At 42.2% G+C, this 15758-nt stretch overlaps 2 protein-coding genes and 1 pseudogene across 3 annotated transcripts in view; 2 read left to right on the forward strand and 1 right to left on the reverse strand.

The window, feature by feature from the left end:
• The window catches only part of LOC308512628 (coagulation factor XI-like), a gene marked incomplete at both ends in the record, with an annotated part of 328656 nt that overhangs the window by 45290 nt on the left and 267608 nt on the right, over nt 1-15758 (forward strand).
• LOC308511455 (coagulation factor XI-like) lies at nt 401-6475 on the reverse strand (the record flags this gene model as incomplete). The annotated part of the gene is made up of 3 exons (XM_081081493.1): nt 401-516; nt 1389-1495; nt 6411-6475. The coding sequence occupies 3 exons, from the start codon at nt 6473-6475 to the stop codon at nt 401-403; spliced, it is 288 nt and encodes a 95-aa protein (XP_080937619.1).
• On the forward strand, nt 6812-11963 carry LOC308511466 (elongation factor 1-alpha 1-like; annotated as a pseudogene). The gene is made up of 2 exons: nt 6812-8156; nt 11958-11963. The product of its transcript is annotated as an elongation factor 1-alpha 1-like (transcript).

Consider the following 15758-nt stretch of genomic DNA (forward strand, 5'->3'; position numbering starts at 1 on the left):
TAGATTTATCCCTGGACTATTTCAAAATCCAGTATGAGGCGGGTTCACACGTTCCACATGGGCTTTAGTTATTCTGTCTTTGGTAGAAAACTGTTATTTGGAGAACCACAAGTAGTTTTGTTTTGTTTTAAATATGGGGTCAGACTATAGCATCCTTTAGGCTGGGAATGGAATAGTCAGGCCAATTTTAACTGTTTCAAAATTTCCAGTTTAAAAAGGTGGGACTTTGCATGAAGAAAACTATAAATATTTATTATAGAAATATTTCATGGGTTAAAAAGAAATGTTGGCATCAAATGGATGAAACTAATTTTAAGGAATCCCCTTTTGCTCCCCGTCAGATAATGTTATGTCCATGGGCTCACTCACTGGTGGTCTGGGCTTGGAAACTGCCCATTGCCTAGGGGACAAAGTGACAGCAGACGTCATCTGTGCATCTGCCCTGGCTCTCCTCTGCATCCTTGGTGACAGAGCTATCATAGTTCACACCCTCCATGTCCAGGCCCTCATCAACTTCTGTGTCACAGGTTGGAAATAAAAGCAGAAAATATGCTTATCGTTCACACTCTGGGGCCACTTGGAGACTTTCTTGTAGCAACTGTCCCTCCTGACTTACCCTTGCAACTCGCTCACCCACTTTCCTCAGACGTTCTTTTTATTTTCATCTACTTCATTCCTACTCTCGTGTGGAAACAGAGAGTACTGTCCTTCTTATAGGGACACAGTATTACACTTGTAAATTCTTTCTGCGATTTGCTGACCCGGCCTTGCTTGTTTCCTTAACACCAGTGATCGGTTGATTGGCTAATTAAACTATTCAAGTATCTACATCACTATTAAGACAAGTGACATCTCAACACTTGCTGCCTTTGGTTTGAATTCATATGTTTAATAAGGACTTTCCTATAACATTTTATGCTGCGAAGGAGGGGGAAATGAATGGTGAGTACTGATGTCATGAGATAGGTCCTATGAGATACATTTTGGTAAGCTGCGGTGGGGCTAAGGGGCATACATGCCTGCATGCTAACTGACTCGACAGAGAAAGAACTTCATTAGGAGACTTTATTTCCATATGTCATGGTTTTCTTTTATAGCCATAAGATCATATGACCATACATATACATCACAATAACTAGTATATATATGTATGTGTGTGTGTGTGTGTGTGTGTGTGTGTGTTTATTTATTTAAAAACCTGCATGTTTTTGTTTCTTTTTTTACTTTAGAGAGGGAGGAAGGGAGAGAGAGAGAGAAATATCGATGTGACAGAGACCTGACCAGGAATTGAACCCACGACCTTTTGGTGTCGGGATGACACTCGAACCAACTGAGCCAGCAGACCAGGGCAAAAGCTAGTATTTATTCATTCTAGTAAGGCATCTTACCACGTATGTGGTGTGGGCATTGCTTGAAAGAATGTCCAGAAATAGCTACTGTCTTGTCTACCCTTGGCAGCGTTTCTGTAACGCTGTCTTTCAGGACGCAAGTAAACCTGTTTTATTAAAAAATAACAACATTACTGGGTGGATATTTCTATTTTAAAATAATGCATCTCAGGGTTTTTTCCTTTATTTCTATCACCATTTATTCCCCTCTACACTCTCTTCCACTTCCATCCCCTACACCCCATAGTCACCACACTGTAATGTCAGCATACCGAAAGTCAAAGAGAAGGAAGTAAACTACTGTATCTCATGCCAAAAGAAATACTTTTTTAGCAAGACTGTGAGTTTGGTTGTTTTCAGCCCAACATCCCCTCATTTAAAAGATCACATGTAATAATACTGCTTCCTAACAGGAAAGGGTGTGGGCAAGCTATGGCCTGCAGGTTCACGCAGCCGGCTGCCTGTTTTTGTATAGCTCACGAGCTAAGAATGCTTTCCATATTTTAATGGCTACATTTTAAACGATTATATATACACACTTATGTAATATTGGTGACTTTGTCTCTGGACCTATAAAGCCTAAAATACTTATTTTCTGCCTTGTCAAGAAAAAGATTGCCCACTCTTGTTGTAGAGTCCAGAACAGTGAATTTTGTATCTTCAGGGTGCTATGGAATTATCTGGGAATGCAGCAATAACACACAAAAATGGTGATCACTTAATTTGGCAGTAAAGCTTTATTATTAAATTCTCAAGGTCCCCCTCACCAGTTTGGCCCAGTGGACAGAGTGTCGGCCTGCAGACCGAAGGGTTTCAGGCTTGATTCCTGTCCAGGGCACATACCTTCGTTGCAGGCTCGATCCCCAGACTGATTGGGGTGCATTGGGAGGCAACCAGAACATGTGTCTCTCTCATATCGATGTTTCTCTCTCTCTGTCTCTCCCCCTCCCTTCCACTGTCTCTAAAAATCAATTTAAAATATACCCTCGGGTGAAGATTAGCAACAAAAACAAAATTTTCAAGTTCAACATGGAAACAAAAGTGGTGGGTAGAATGTTCTAAAATTTGACTACAGAGACAAAACTACCAATACATTTGTTAATCTTGATAAGATTTTGATTAATTATAGCTATACATTACCTTTGGGGGACAATTCAGATGATATAAAAGGATCTTTTTAAATTTTTTTATGTATTTTGTGTAGGATGATATATGCTGAAATAGTTGAGGGTGAAGCATTATGTTTTCAAACTATTTCATATTGTTAAACATATGTTCAACACAGATAAATAAGACACAATGTCAAAAAGTATTGGTGGTGACAGGGCATCACTGTATTCTTTCATCACCTTATAAAATTTAATTTTTTTCTAATAAAATTATTAGGGAAAAGTATCAGTTTAAATAATATCAATAATCAATAGAAAAGCAAAGGACAAAATGATTACAGTAATAAAGGTAAAGAGAAATAAGAAAGCGTGCCATTAATATTGAGGACACAGGGAGGTTGGACAGTCCATCCTGAGAGTTATGACAATTTCTCCTGATGTGCCTAAACACCATATTATTATTATTATCCCTCACGCGAGGATATTTTTCCATTGATTTTCAGGGAAAGTGGAAGAGAGAGGGAAAGACAAACGGAAACATTGTTGTGAGACAAACACATCGATTAATTGCCTCCTGCATGAGCCCTGACCAGGCCTGGTTCAGGGGAGGAGCCTACAACCAAGGTATATGCCCTTGATCAGAAACGAAAACGAGACTCTTTGGTCTATAGGCTGATGATCTATCCACTGAACCAAACTGGCTAGAGCTATTTCCTAATTTCCAATGAAATTTCTTCTTTGACCCATATTTATTTAAAAGGGTATTCCTTAATTTTAAACATTTGGGGATTTTTCAGTTGTCTTTTATTTTTTTAGCTCAATTCCACTGTGACTGGATGACATATTCTGCATAATTTTAATTCTTTAAAATTTGTTGAGGCTTGCCTTGGAGCCTTGTATGGGGTCACATTTTGTGAGTGTTCCATATGCATATGTAAAGAATGCATTGTTGGGTCCATTGTTCAAAGTATGTCCATTTAGTTATCGCTGATTTGTTTATCAATGAAATAACACTATTATTTTACAATGAGGAAATATAGTAACCTGAGAAGAAACTTGTCACAAAGAAAAATTAAATTATTAACTATAATAGAATTTATTTTAAATCTTTTTACCTAGACTGCTGTTTTTCACATATGCTAAAAATGTTCATAAAATGCTAGCAACAGTAATAGAAATTAACTGTAATATATGTTACTTTAAAAATAAATGCTTGCCCTAGCTGGTTTGGCTCAGCGGATAGGGCATCAGCCTGCAGACCAAAGGGTCCTGGGTTCAATTCCGGTCTGGGCCCTGGTGAGGCTTGTGCAGGAGGCAACCAATCCATGTATTTCTCTTACACTGATGTTTCTCTCTCTGTCTTTTCCTCTCTCTTCCACTCTTCCAAAAAATCAATGAAAAAATATCCTTGGGTGAGAATTAACAACAAGAGCAAAATAATAATAATTTAAAAAAATAAAGGAAAACATTTAAAAAAAATAAGTGCTTAAATTTTCACCTTAAATAACGAATAAACATAGGGGCCAACATTACTTGTATTGATATATCCTTCTGAATATTGGTTAAGTAATTTGTAAACAAATGTAGTGGACATTATGTGAAGTGAAAAATTAATAGCAGTAAATTTTTGAATTGTATAAAGTCTAATTGTGTAAATATTTGCATAATATTTTTCAGTCCAAAATTGCATGGATGTGTGTGTGTATATGTGTCTTGCATTAAACTGACTGCTTTATGGAAAACTGACTAATCAATGAGGCAAATCCAGACATCTGGTTATTTTTTTAATATTCCTCTTAAAAATAATTTAAATATGTGATGTGAATTTGCATATGAATATAGGTATAGAAATGAATATAATTAGAAATATACATTTAGACATAATTTCCCACGACTATAAACTCCTTCATCTCACTTTCCTTCCTGCTTTGAAAACCCCTGGAACCTTAAGAGGAAAATAAATAAAATGATTTTATTTCCTCCCTTCCCTGGTGTGGATGGCGGAAGTTTTCCCATATGTATGGGACTGTGGAGTGATTTCTGTATCTAGGCTTATGACCTCTTGTTTTGTAATGAAATTCAGGAAACAAGCTGTTTCCAGTTCATACTTAAGATAAATCTCTACTTACCACCAGAAACTGAGGCAAATAAAATGAAATATACCATTTGGTATAATAAAATCATCCTACAAAAAGAAAAATACGCATGTTTTAGAACACAAAATATGAATTTCTAATTAGTTTGCTGTCATGGGGGGGTGTTACATGAAATAGAGAGAGGTGTACTTACTTTAACAATGTTCACAGGGTTCCTATCAAAATGCTGACCTTTATCTTCCCCAGAGCCCAGCACACGGCCCCAGCAGGGTTGTGTGCAGTGCTCAACGCTTCATAGTTCTGAAGAACCTAGGACTCCCCTCCTCTCTCCCCTCACCTTCACCCCTAGCTCACTCTTCATCATATATTCTTATTGTCATCACCTGACCCCTTTCCCCACCCCAATTTTTTCATTTTTATCTTCTCTTCCAGGTTATTTCCTTTCTTTCCATCTTTGGAGTCTCTCTCTGTAGCTATCAAAGTAGATGATTTTTCTACTTATGTTTTCCATTTTTTAAATTCTGTTGCAAATAGATGACTAGGTTGTCTTGGCCACCTTCATGAAGGTACTTAACCCCATGAAGCACTGAACTGTGAAAACTGTCAGTGAGATAAATTAAGACTTCTGATTTTTAGTGTTGCTCTTGAATATCATTTTAATTTGTAAAATACTCATTATTGAGTATTAACTATTACAGTTATTTCATTTTGTATCTCCGCTCAAGTTGGTTATGGATATTAAGTAAAATCTTCTAAAATGTTACATCAGACATCTTTTAAAAATCAATCATTTTCTAATACAATTTTTAAAACCCCTTGGTAGAAAAAGGCACTTCAAGTAGTAATTGCTTGATATAAATCATAAATAATCATTTTTGAAACCATACCTGAAAAAACCTTGTTTGATGAAATTCTTAATTAAAGTGTTTGTCTTCTTGAAATTTCCCATGTGCCCTAGCAGATGGTCAAACTCACATTTGGTGTGCCTGCTAGTCCACGCTTTATTTAACCACACTTTCAAGTGGCCACTCTTAAGCATTAACTCAAGGCTAATTTGAGTTTCCCAGAGTAAAAAGAAAACAGGGGAAGTCTGTGAATGGAGCATCAGCTGTTGTGAGGTGCCCTCCTCTTCTGGATTCACTTTCCCTTTATATAATGCTACCTCCTCAGAGGTCTTTGCAGATACAGTTAGTTCTGAGGAGCCAAACTCTTTTTTATCCCACTTGCAAAAATTGAAAGTCTAAATTAAATAAAAATTTAAAAGAACACAACAAAATATGGGACTTTCATAGCTTTCTTTGGATCTAGGAACACTGAAACACAAATGGAAATCTAGGTAATGACATGTCTAGCTGCTGCATGACAAGCAATAAAAAAGTATATCTTGGAGGGGCCAAGATAGTGATGTAGATAAACATGGTACTCACATCCTCTCAGAACCACATCAAAATTACAACTAAAGCACAGAATAACCATATTCAGAACCACTTGAAATCTGGCTGAAGAAAAGCCCTACAACTAGAGAAAGAGGAAAGCACCTTGAGATGGGTAGGAGCGCTGAGGCCTGGAATGGGCTGGTCCAACACCCACGTGTGGCATTTTCTTAATGGGGAGTGATATATTGCCATGGAGTTCCTGCCTTGAGGAGCAAGGGGTCCCAACACCACACCAGATACCTCAGCCCAGGGCTCCAGTGCCAAGAAGAGAAGCCCCTATAACTTGGGGCCATAAAAACCAGTGGAGATTGTTTCTGAGTAACATGGAGGCAGCTGGAGACCCAGGCAATTCCTCTTAAAGGGCCCCATACACCTACTTACTCAGACTCACTTCCTGTGAGCTCCAGTGCTGGGGAAGCAGCTTGAAAAGATCCAGGGACATACATGGAGGAACTAAATTATCTGGCATCAGAGCAAGAACTAGGGGGCAGCTTTCTCCTGTAGAAAATCAAAAGAAGATCTTAGGTGTTTATAAATGGAGTTATAAGTTTTAAAAATATTCTGAAGAGGAGGAGAGAAATAAAATTACAAGTTTCCCCTGTTTGAGATCTCATTTTTTCTTGATCATAATAATGTTGTCATTATCTGAATGGTTTCTGAGGAGAGCAATACCCAATTCCTGTTGGCCAGCTGCCTACGTAGCAAGGTGATCCAAGCTTTTCACAACAGGTTTGGCAACAGAACACAGGTGTTGTAACAGCCACTACTAAAGCGAAGCCAAAATGGGAAAGGAAAAGACTTATATCAACATTATTGTCAACATGTAGATTCCAGCAAACCTACCACTACTGGCCGATTGACAAATGTGGTGCGATTGACAAAAGAACCAATGAAAATTTTGAGAAGGAGGCTGCTGAGATAAGGAAGGCTCCTAAAAGTATGCCTGGGTCTCAGATAAACTGAAAGCTGAACGCGAGCATGGTATCGTCATTGATTTCTCCCTGTGGAAATTCAAGACCAGGAAGTATTATGAGACCACCCTTGATGCCCCAGGACACAGAGACTTCACCAAAAACAGGATTACAGGCACATCTCAGGCTGACTGTGCTGTCCTGATCATTGCTGCTGGTTTGGTGATTCAAAGCGGGTATCTCCAGGAATGGGCAGATCCATGAGCATGCCCTTCTGGCTTATGCACTAGGTGGGTATGAAACAAATGATTGTTGGTCTAACAAAATGTATTCCACTGAGTCGTCTTGCAGTCAGAAGAGATATGAGGAAGTTACTTGAAAGTCAGCACCTCCATTAAGAAAATTGTCTACAGTAGCATTTGTGCAGGTTTCTGGTTGGGATGGTGACAATATCCTGGAGCCAGGTGCTAACATGTCTCGGTGCAAGGGAGGAAAAGTCACCGGTGAAGATGCACTGCCACTGGAACTGCACTGCTTGAAGCTCTGGATTGCATCCTGCCACCAACTCGTCCAACTGACAAGCCCTGTGTCTGCCCCTCCAGGACGCTGACAAAATGGTGCTGTCCCTGCGGGCCCAGAGGAGACTGGTGTCTGAAAGCCCGCATGGTGGTCACCTTTGCTCTAGTCAATGTTACAACTGAAGTGAAGTCCGTTGAAATGCACCATGAAGCTTTGAGTGAAGCTCTTCCTGGGGACAAGGTAGGTTCAATGTCAAGAACGTGTCTGTCAAAGATGTTAGCTGTGGCAGTGTGGCTGGTGACAGCAAAAAGGACCCACCAGCGGAAGCAGTGGCTTCACAGCTCAGGTGATTATCCTGAACCACCCAGGCCAGATCAGTGCTGGCTGTTCACCTGTGCTGGACTGCCACACAGCTCACATCGCTTGGAAATTTGCTGATCTGAAGGAGAAGCTTGATCATCCTTCTTGGAAAAAGCTGGAAAATGACCCAACGTTTTAGAAATCCGGTGACGCTAATATAAATCTGTCGATATAATTCCTGGAAAGCCCTTGTGTGTTCAGAGTTTCTCTGATTATCCTCTGGGCTATTTTGCTGTTTGTGACATGAGACAGACAGTTATTGTGGGTGTCATCAAAGCAGTGGACAAGAAGACAGCTGGAGCTGTCAGTCACCACATCGGCTCAGAAAGCCCAGAAGGTTCAATATATATTATCCCCAATTCTTGCCACCCCCATCTTAATCAGGGATGGAAGAATGGGCTCAGAACTGTTTTTATCTATTGGACATTTAGGTTTAACTTTCAGAAGGAAAGGAGAATGTTTTGTGGACCATTTGGTGGGGTTTTTTGTTTGTTTTTGTTGTGTGTGTGTGTGTGTGTGTGTGTGTGTGTGTGTCACTTTTTAAGCTATTAGTTTTTAAAATCAGTACTTCTTCATGGTAACAACTTGAGCAAAATCTGTCACAGAATTTTGAGACCCATTTAAAACAAAGTATAATAAGGGGGAAAAGAATGAAAAATGACCCAAGATTAGAACTTCGGGTGGCTCTTTCAGAACTCTTACCCAAAGAGAAACATGGGGGGAAAGAGAGAACTCACTGAAGGTGACAGTGAGAAACTAGTTAGTAAAGGTAAATTTGAAGCTTAGCCCCATATAAACTCATCTGAGACTTTTGGAGAAGAAAGAAGCCAGGATTTTTTGTTGTTGTCATTCTATAGAACAGAAAGTTAAGGGGCATTTGAACTTGGAAGAGGTCATTATGTAAAATGCTAAGGAACTATTGTGAAATTCTATCTGGCAGGCAGTTATTCAGCTATCTTTATTTGATCTGTTGCTAAGATTTTATCGCCTATCTGGGTTTAAAGAGTCCTTAGTTGCTTTCTTGAGTTTCCAATTTAAAAGTAAGTACATTCCAGCTACACAAAAAGCACATAATGCTCTGCTTTTTACGAAGCTCACATAGAATGGCTAATTTATGCCAAGGTAGATTTTCATGGAAAACTGATATGTGAAATTATGTAAGTTCCTTATATTCTTGTATTATTTAACCATGAAACCCCATCTTATCCGAAAGCCCCAATGACATGGCTATAATGATAACTCCCCAACCCTATTGAGAGAAGCAGAAAGACTCGAATGAGAGAAATACTTCCTTGAGAAACTGAATAACATTTTCCTAAATTTGGTTTAGTTACTTAGTGAAATCTCTAAACCCACTGAAATAATATAAAGTTTCCAAAAAGATTTTTCTCTGTTTAAATAAAAGTGGATAAGAGTCTTTTTTTATTATTTATTTTTTATTAGTTAAGGTATTACAAATGTGTCCTTATTGCCCCCATTAACCCTCATCCTCCCCCTCCCCCCACTCATGCTCTCATCCCCCTGTTGTCCATGTCCATTGGTTTGGTTTATATGCATGCATACAAGTCCTTTGATCTCTTCCCCTTACCCCCACCTTCCCCTACTTTCCCTCTGGGGATTGATAGTCTGATCGCTGTTTCTCTGTCTTTGGATCTGTCCCTGTTCATCAGTCTATGTAGTTCTCTATATTCCACAAATGAAAGCAACCAAGTGAGTTGCTCAGTTTAAAAGGAACAAAAAGGTTAAAAAAAGAAAAAGAAACTCTCTAAATGTGGCCTAGAAATTACCCTGGGAGGAAATAAAGGGAAATGCCCTTTAAATATTTAGAAACTATAATTAAAAGTCAATGTACTAGGCCTCAAAAAGAAAAGTAAATAATTTATGTTTTTGCCTCCCTAAACAAAGCATATGTGAATATACTCAAAGACTGAAAGCAGAAATTCAATTAGTGTCATTTATTGTCCACTCCCAAGGACAAATAAAGTTAGAAAATAAGCCTTTTTTCAGGCTGGTTTAAATTGGCAAGTTGAAATAAGTGAATATTCTTGGGAACTTAGTTGTACTAGGCAGGAACCTATTCCTGGAGCATTAACTAATTTTTTACTGATGGTTCATCTCATAGTAAAGCTGCCTATCATGCAATGAAGTCAGAGCAGTCATACTTCTGTACTAAGAATCAAATTAAAAGCTATGAAGACTGCATTGCAGGATTTCCAAAAGCCTTTTAATATTATTTAAAACAAAAAAGGTGGGATAGTGGAGTAATCTCCTGTAAGTAAATTACACCTAGCCTTAATTACTTAAAAGTTTTCTACTTTAAAATTTTTTTACTTGTCATGCTGATGGCAAGACACACATCGTGTCAGAATAAGCCAAAGGAAAATGGTTTGGCAAAATAAAAAGATTCAGACTCTAGTTTACAGAAGAATCCCTTTATTAACCCTTGGTGGAGAATATGCTTGTATATTTCCAGAAAACTCCTCCAAGCCAGTGTGGATTCCTGCAACAATGGATCTGAGAGAGGAACTGAACAGTCTACTCCAACCACAGAGAGCAGTGGACCCCAGCAACATGCTGATGAGACGGGAGAAACAGTCCAGAGATGGGGGATGGTAAAGACGCCTTGCCATGCTAGCAGTCATCAGCTGTGCGTTGGTGCAGGTTGCCCTGGACCAAGCCAAACAAGGTTGGGCCTGTACTGCCATTGCTCACTGTTTGTCCACCATCCAGAACTGGAATATCATTGCTGTCATGTCACAGGAGACAGTGATTGAGAAGGGAACCCATAAAAAACTGTCGGACAGTGATTGGGAAAGGGACTCAAAGAACTGATGGCCCAGAAAGGAGCTTCCTGTAGACTGATTCCTTTGATGCCTGGCAGCAATTTAAAAAGACATGAAAGGGAATTCCCATTTGACCCTGTGATCCCACTTCTAGGAATATATCCCAAGAAACCAGAAACACCAATCAGAAAGGATATATGCACCCATATGTTCATAGCAGCACAATTCACCATAGCTAAGATCTGGAAACAGCCTAAGTGCCCATCAGTAGATGAATGGAAACTGTGGTACATCTACACGATGGAATACTATGCTGCTGTAAAAAAGAAGGAACTCTTACCATTTGCAAAGGCATGGATGGAACTGGAGAGCATTATGCTAAGTGAAATAAGCCAGTCAATGAAGGAAAAATACCACATGATCTCACTCATTCATGGATAATAGAGACCATTATAAACTTATGAACAATAATAGATACAGAGGCAGCTCTGCCTCAAACAGATTGTCAAACTGCAGCGGGAAGGCCGGGGAGGGTTGGGGGGCAGGAGGGAGTGGGGTAAGAGATCAACCGAAGGACTTGTATCCATGCATATAAGCATAACCAATGGACATAAGACACTGGGGGATAGGGGAGGCCAGGGGATTGTCAAGGGCGGGGGGGGGGGGGGGGGAAGGACACATATGTAATACCCTTTGTAATACTTTAAGCAATAAAACAATTTAAAAAAATATTTATTAAAAAAAATAAAAAATAAAAAGACATGAAAGAATTCAATCTTTTCCATTAAATCTAAAAATCTTAAAAGAACCCGACCTCTGCAAATGGCATACATTCTTGTTAAATTTATTAAATCAAAAAAGGGGAACATGTGGAGGCTAAGAGCAGGAGTCAGCATAATAAATGCCAGGAGTTCCTCAGAAGGCTGATGGACATCTTAAATAAGCAAGGTTGAAGATCTGCATAGTATTATCTGTAGCCAAACAGCTGAGGGCATTTTGCCAAACCTGATGGTCCTTTACTATTTACAAAACTTAACCCTTTGATATGCCTGTTTGCATTCCTAAAGGGCCAATGTGTTTTCCAGCAAATAAAAAGCTGTGGGTCCAGAGATTAAGGGAGCCCACTCCCCTAGGGGGTGAGGTTTCCATCTGCCTCCCCCAATGCCTTCCAATTTTATATTTCTTGTCTATTCTCTATCCATTGATGCGCAGCCCTTGTCCAGATTCCTGAACACTTGCTGCAAAAAGACTACAGCGACACACCTCCTTGCAACTTCTATCCTTCCATGTTAGATTTACCTATGCCACCCACAAAAAATAATTTATTCTCCTTTTTGTACTTTTTATCTTTAAAGACATAACCGCTTTCACACTAAATCCCCTTTGTTTTCTAACTATTCTTCAAAATTGCATTACATCAGTTTGGTTAGAAAATTAGATTTTCAGGGGGTTGATGCTTAAGTAAATATTCAATGCATATTGCTGCACTGCAGAACTCTGTTTATTAAAAAATGGAGGATAGCTAGGCCAATAAAATAATTTCTGGTTGTAAGTCAGTAGTATATTTCAAATATGCAAGCTGTGATGCCTTTTAGATTGAGGGTATCAATCAAGACACCAGCAATTTCTTTTTATTGTACTTTACATTCACGAGTCCTGTCTTTCCTGATCTTAGTCAACTTATGTTTCATGAGCATAAAGGCTGTACTAAAAATCACATTTCTGTATAGAAACCTGATACTAATATTTTCCTTTTTTAAAACAAAAATTTGTCATAGTGTTTAGACATGATTGTCTTATTTGAAGTATGGTGTTGGAGGAAGGCTCTACAGATAACCAGGACCGCCAGAAAGACAAACAAGTGGATCCAAGGGCAAGTTAAGCCTGAACATCACTGGAGGGGGGAAAAAAAGACAAAACTGAGGCTGTCTTACTTCAGGCACATTATGAGAAGGCAGAGTTATTTTGAAGAGACAATAATGCTGGGGAAAATTGAAGGCAGCTGGAATAAGGAAGATCAAATATGAGATGGATTGAGGCCATAAAAGAAGCTGTAGGTAGGAGTCTATTAGTACAAGGGCTGAGCAGGGCAGTTGAGCACATATTGTGAACATCACTCATTCATAGTGTTGCTAAGAGCTTGAAACACACACACACACACACACACACAAGCATATCATGCAATGAATTCAGAGCAGTCATGAGGTGCTAGAAATACATTTTGATCTTGTAGATATAGTCCAAGAATCTCTTTATTTGTGTGACAGGTCAGTAGTTGGTCCAGAAACTGATGTTCCACTGTTGTCTGTGACAATGAACAGACCATCAATTCAGTAGTCCATCACCTGCAGAGATTTCTAGATGATAAATACCTGGGTGTCCCAAATAGGCTTCTATTTCTTATATATTTAAGGCCCGTTACCTATGTCAAGGTGTGGGGGGGTTCCCATATAGGTGCTGCTCCTAAGTGGGACATTCACAGGTGGTCTGGACCATCCACTTGAGGCTTGTGCCAATACCTTCTGGTCAGGCACTTTCACAGAGACAGCACCGAGATCTGAGCCGAGCAGGAGAAATTACACACAGACAAACAGGTTAGATGCAAGCACACAGCGGGTTTATTTACCAGTTCCTGATGGGTCTCAGACACTGGAAAGGATCCACCTGGCGATGCTCGCTGATACACACAAAGGGGTAGACGGCACCGTTGGCTGCTGGCTCTTTCCTTGATCGACAGTTAATTGGGCAGAGTTTCGTGCTGGGAACCGAGACATGAGCACACACAGGTCCACACGCTCTGGCGATAGGAGAGCTATGCGCTGCTGGGTCGATCAGACTGACTGATTATATACCCCTCTGTAGACGTGGTCTTCGTTGGTGTGTGTGTTATCAGTGGCTGCCATATGTGGATCCACCAGGGTCCTGTTAATCTATGGGTGTGTACAGGCTTTGGGCGTTCCCATCAGATAGGTTGTTTACCAGTACTAGTGGGGTTACAACGGTGCATTCTTGGGTCTCAAACAGTATTCTTATATCTAACATTAGGTGTTATAATAATTACTATAACAGTCCACACAGGGTTACATGCTTTAAGTCTTACATTCTAAGGTCCTAACATTAAGTACCGTAATGATTACTATAACATTCCACCGGGTGGTTCCCGAAGGGATTCCAAAAGAATAACAGAGGTACGCAGTCACACGCCAGGTGGGCTGCAACTGGACTCGTGTTTTTTTTTCAATCGGAAGCGGTTACGAACCCTCGAATCCCCTGGGCTTGCTTGGGGCGGGTCTCTGAGGCCCCAGATCCCACAGGGAGAGGCGGTCATGGCCTTGCAGCGGTCGGAAAGCGAGGGAAGCTCTGACGCGTGGCTGCTCGCTGGCACTGAGGGATGCGAAGTCCTGGTGTCCCGGGGAGGCGAGGGGCATGGAGACGCTGCCATTGCTATCTGCTCCACGCTGGTGACTCCCTGAGACCCCGCCCTACTCAATTTACATCCCCATCCAAGCTGTGCCAGAGGCACAAGAGGAAATGGCTGTGCTTTTATAAACTCTCAAATCCACTGAGCTGGTTTGGGCGGGTCTCTGAGGCCCCAGGCCCCACAGGGAGAGGCGGCATGGCCTTCCAGTGGTCAGAAAGCAAGGGAGGCTCTGTCGCACAGCTGCTCGCCGGCACTGGGGGACACGAAGCCCTAGTGTCCCGGAGAGGCGAGGGGCCGCGGAGACACAGCCAGTGCTATTTGCTCCGCCATGGTGACTTCCTGAGACCCAGCCCTAATCAATTTATATCCCCATCCAAGCTGTGCCAGGTGCACAAAAAGACCCACCTGTGCTTTTGCAGCCTAACCCAACAAATTGCAGACTTCAACTGCTCGCAGCCATGGGAGACACACTCAAGAAGCAGACCCAGGAGAACCAAGATGGCGGCGCAAGGAAGAGACCTGTGCGTGCTGCCTCCCACAACAACATTGAAACTACCAACTATAGGACAAACAGCGATCGGGTTTGGGGCAGGCCGGGACTGGGCCCGGCTGGGCCGGCGTTGTGGAACTGCTGTATCAGCAGTTGCACAAACATGCTCACTGGTTCCAGTCTCGCGTGGGGCGTTGGGGGACGGCAGACGGGCAGTCTGTGCACTTGGAGGAGGGCATGGTCTGAGCAGGAGTGCTGGATGTTCAGCCACCAGGAACGCCTGGAGATTTTGTCTGGCAGGGAGCCGCTCAGCAGGGGACAGAGGGCCAAACTTCATGTTTCCCCGGTGAGGCTGGGACGGCCCTGGTGAGGTCGGGATGGCCCTGGTGAGGTCGGGATGGCCCCGGTGAGATTGGGACGGCCCTAGTGAGGTCAGGATTGCCCCAGTGAGGTCGAAACGGCCCCAGTGAGGCCGGGATGGCCCCGGTGAGGTCGGGATGCCCCGGAAAGATCGAGACAGCCCTGGTGAGGTCGAGACTGCCCCGGTGAGGTCGGGATTGCCCCGGTGAGGTCGGGATTGCCCCGGTGAGGTCGGGATTGCCCCGGTGAGGTCGGGACGGCCCCGGTGAGGTTGAAATGGCCCCAATGAGGTCGGGACGGCCCCAGAGAGGTTGAAAAGGCCCCGGTGAGGTAGGGACAGCCCTGGTGAGGCTGAAATGGCCCTAGTGAGGTCAGGACGGCCCCAGTGAGGTTGAAACGGCCCCGGTGAGGTCGGGACGGCCCTGGTGAGTTTAGAACGGCCCCAATGAGGTCGGGACAGCCCCGGTGTGGTCGGGACGGCCCTGGTGAGGTTGGGACGGCCCCGGTGAGGTTGAAACGACCCCGGTGAGGTTGAAACGGCCCCGGTGAGGTTGGGATGGCCCTGGTGAGGTTGAAACAGGCCCAGTGATGTCAGGACAGCCCTGGTGAGGTTGAAACGGCCCCGGTGAGGCTGAGACGGCCCCAGTGAGGTTGGGACTGCTCCAGTGAGGTTGGGACAGATAATGGGGACCAGTATAGACTGATGAACAGGGGTAGATGCAGAGGCAGAGCAACATTGAACAGACTGTCAAACTACAGTGGGAAGCCTGGGGAGGGTTTGGGGGGAGAATTAAGAGTTCAACCGAAGGACTTATATGCATGCATATAAGATTAACCAATGGACACAAGACACTGGGGGGGGGGGGTGGGGGGGGCGGGTAGGGG

This window comes from Myotis nattereri, assembly GCF_964212035.1.
Source record: "Myotis nattereri genome assembly, chromosome: 2".
In the NCBI taxonomy this organism is placed as follows: domain Eukaryota; kingdom Metazoa; phylum Chordata; class Mammalia; order Chiroptera; family Vespertilionidae; genus Myotis; species Myotis nattereri.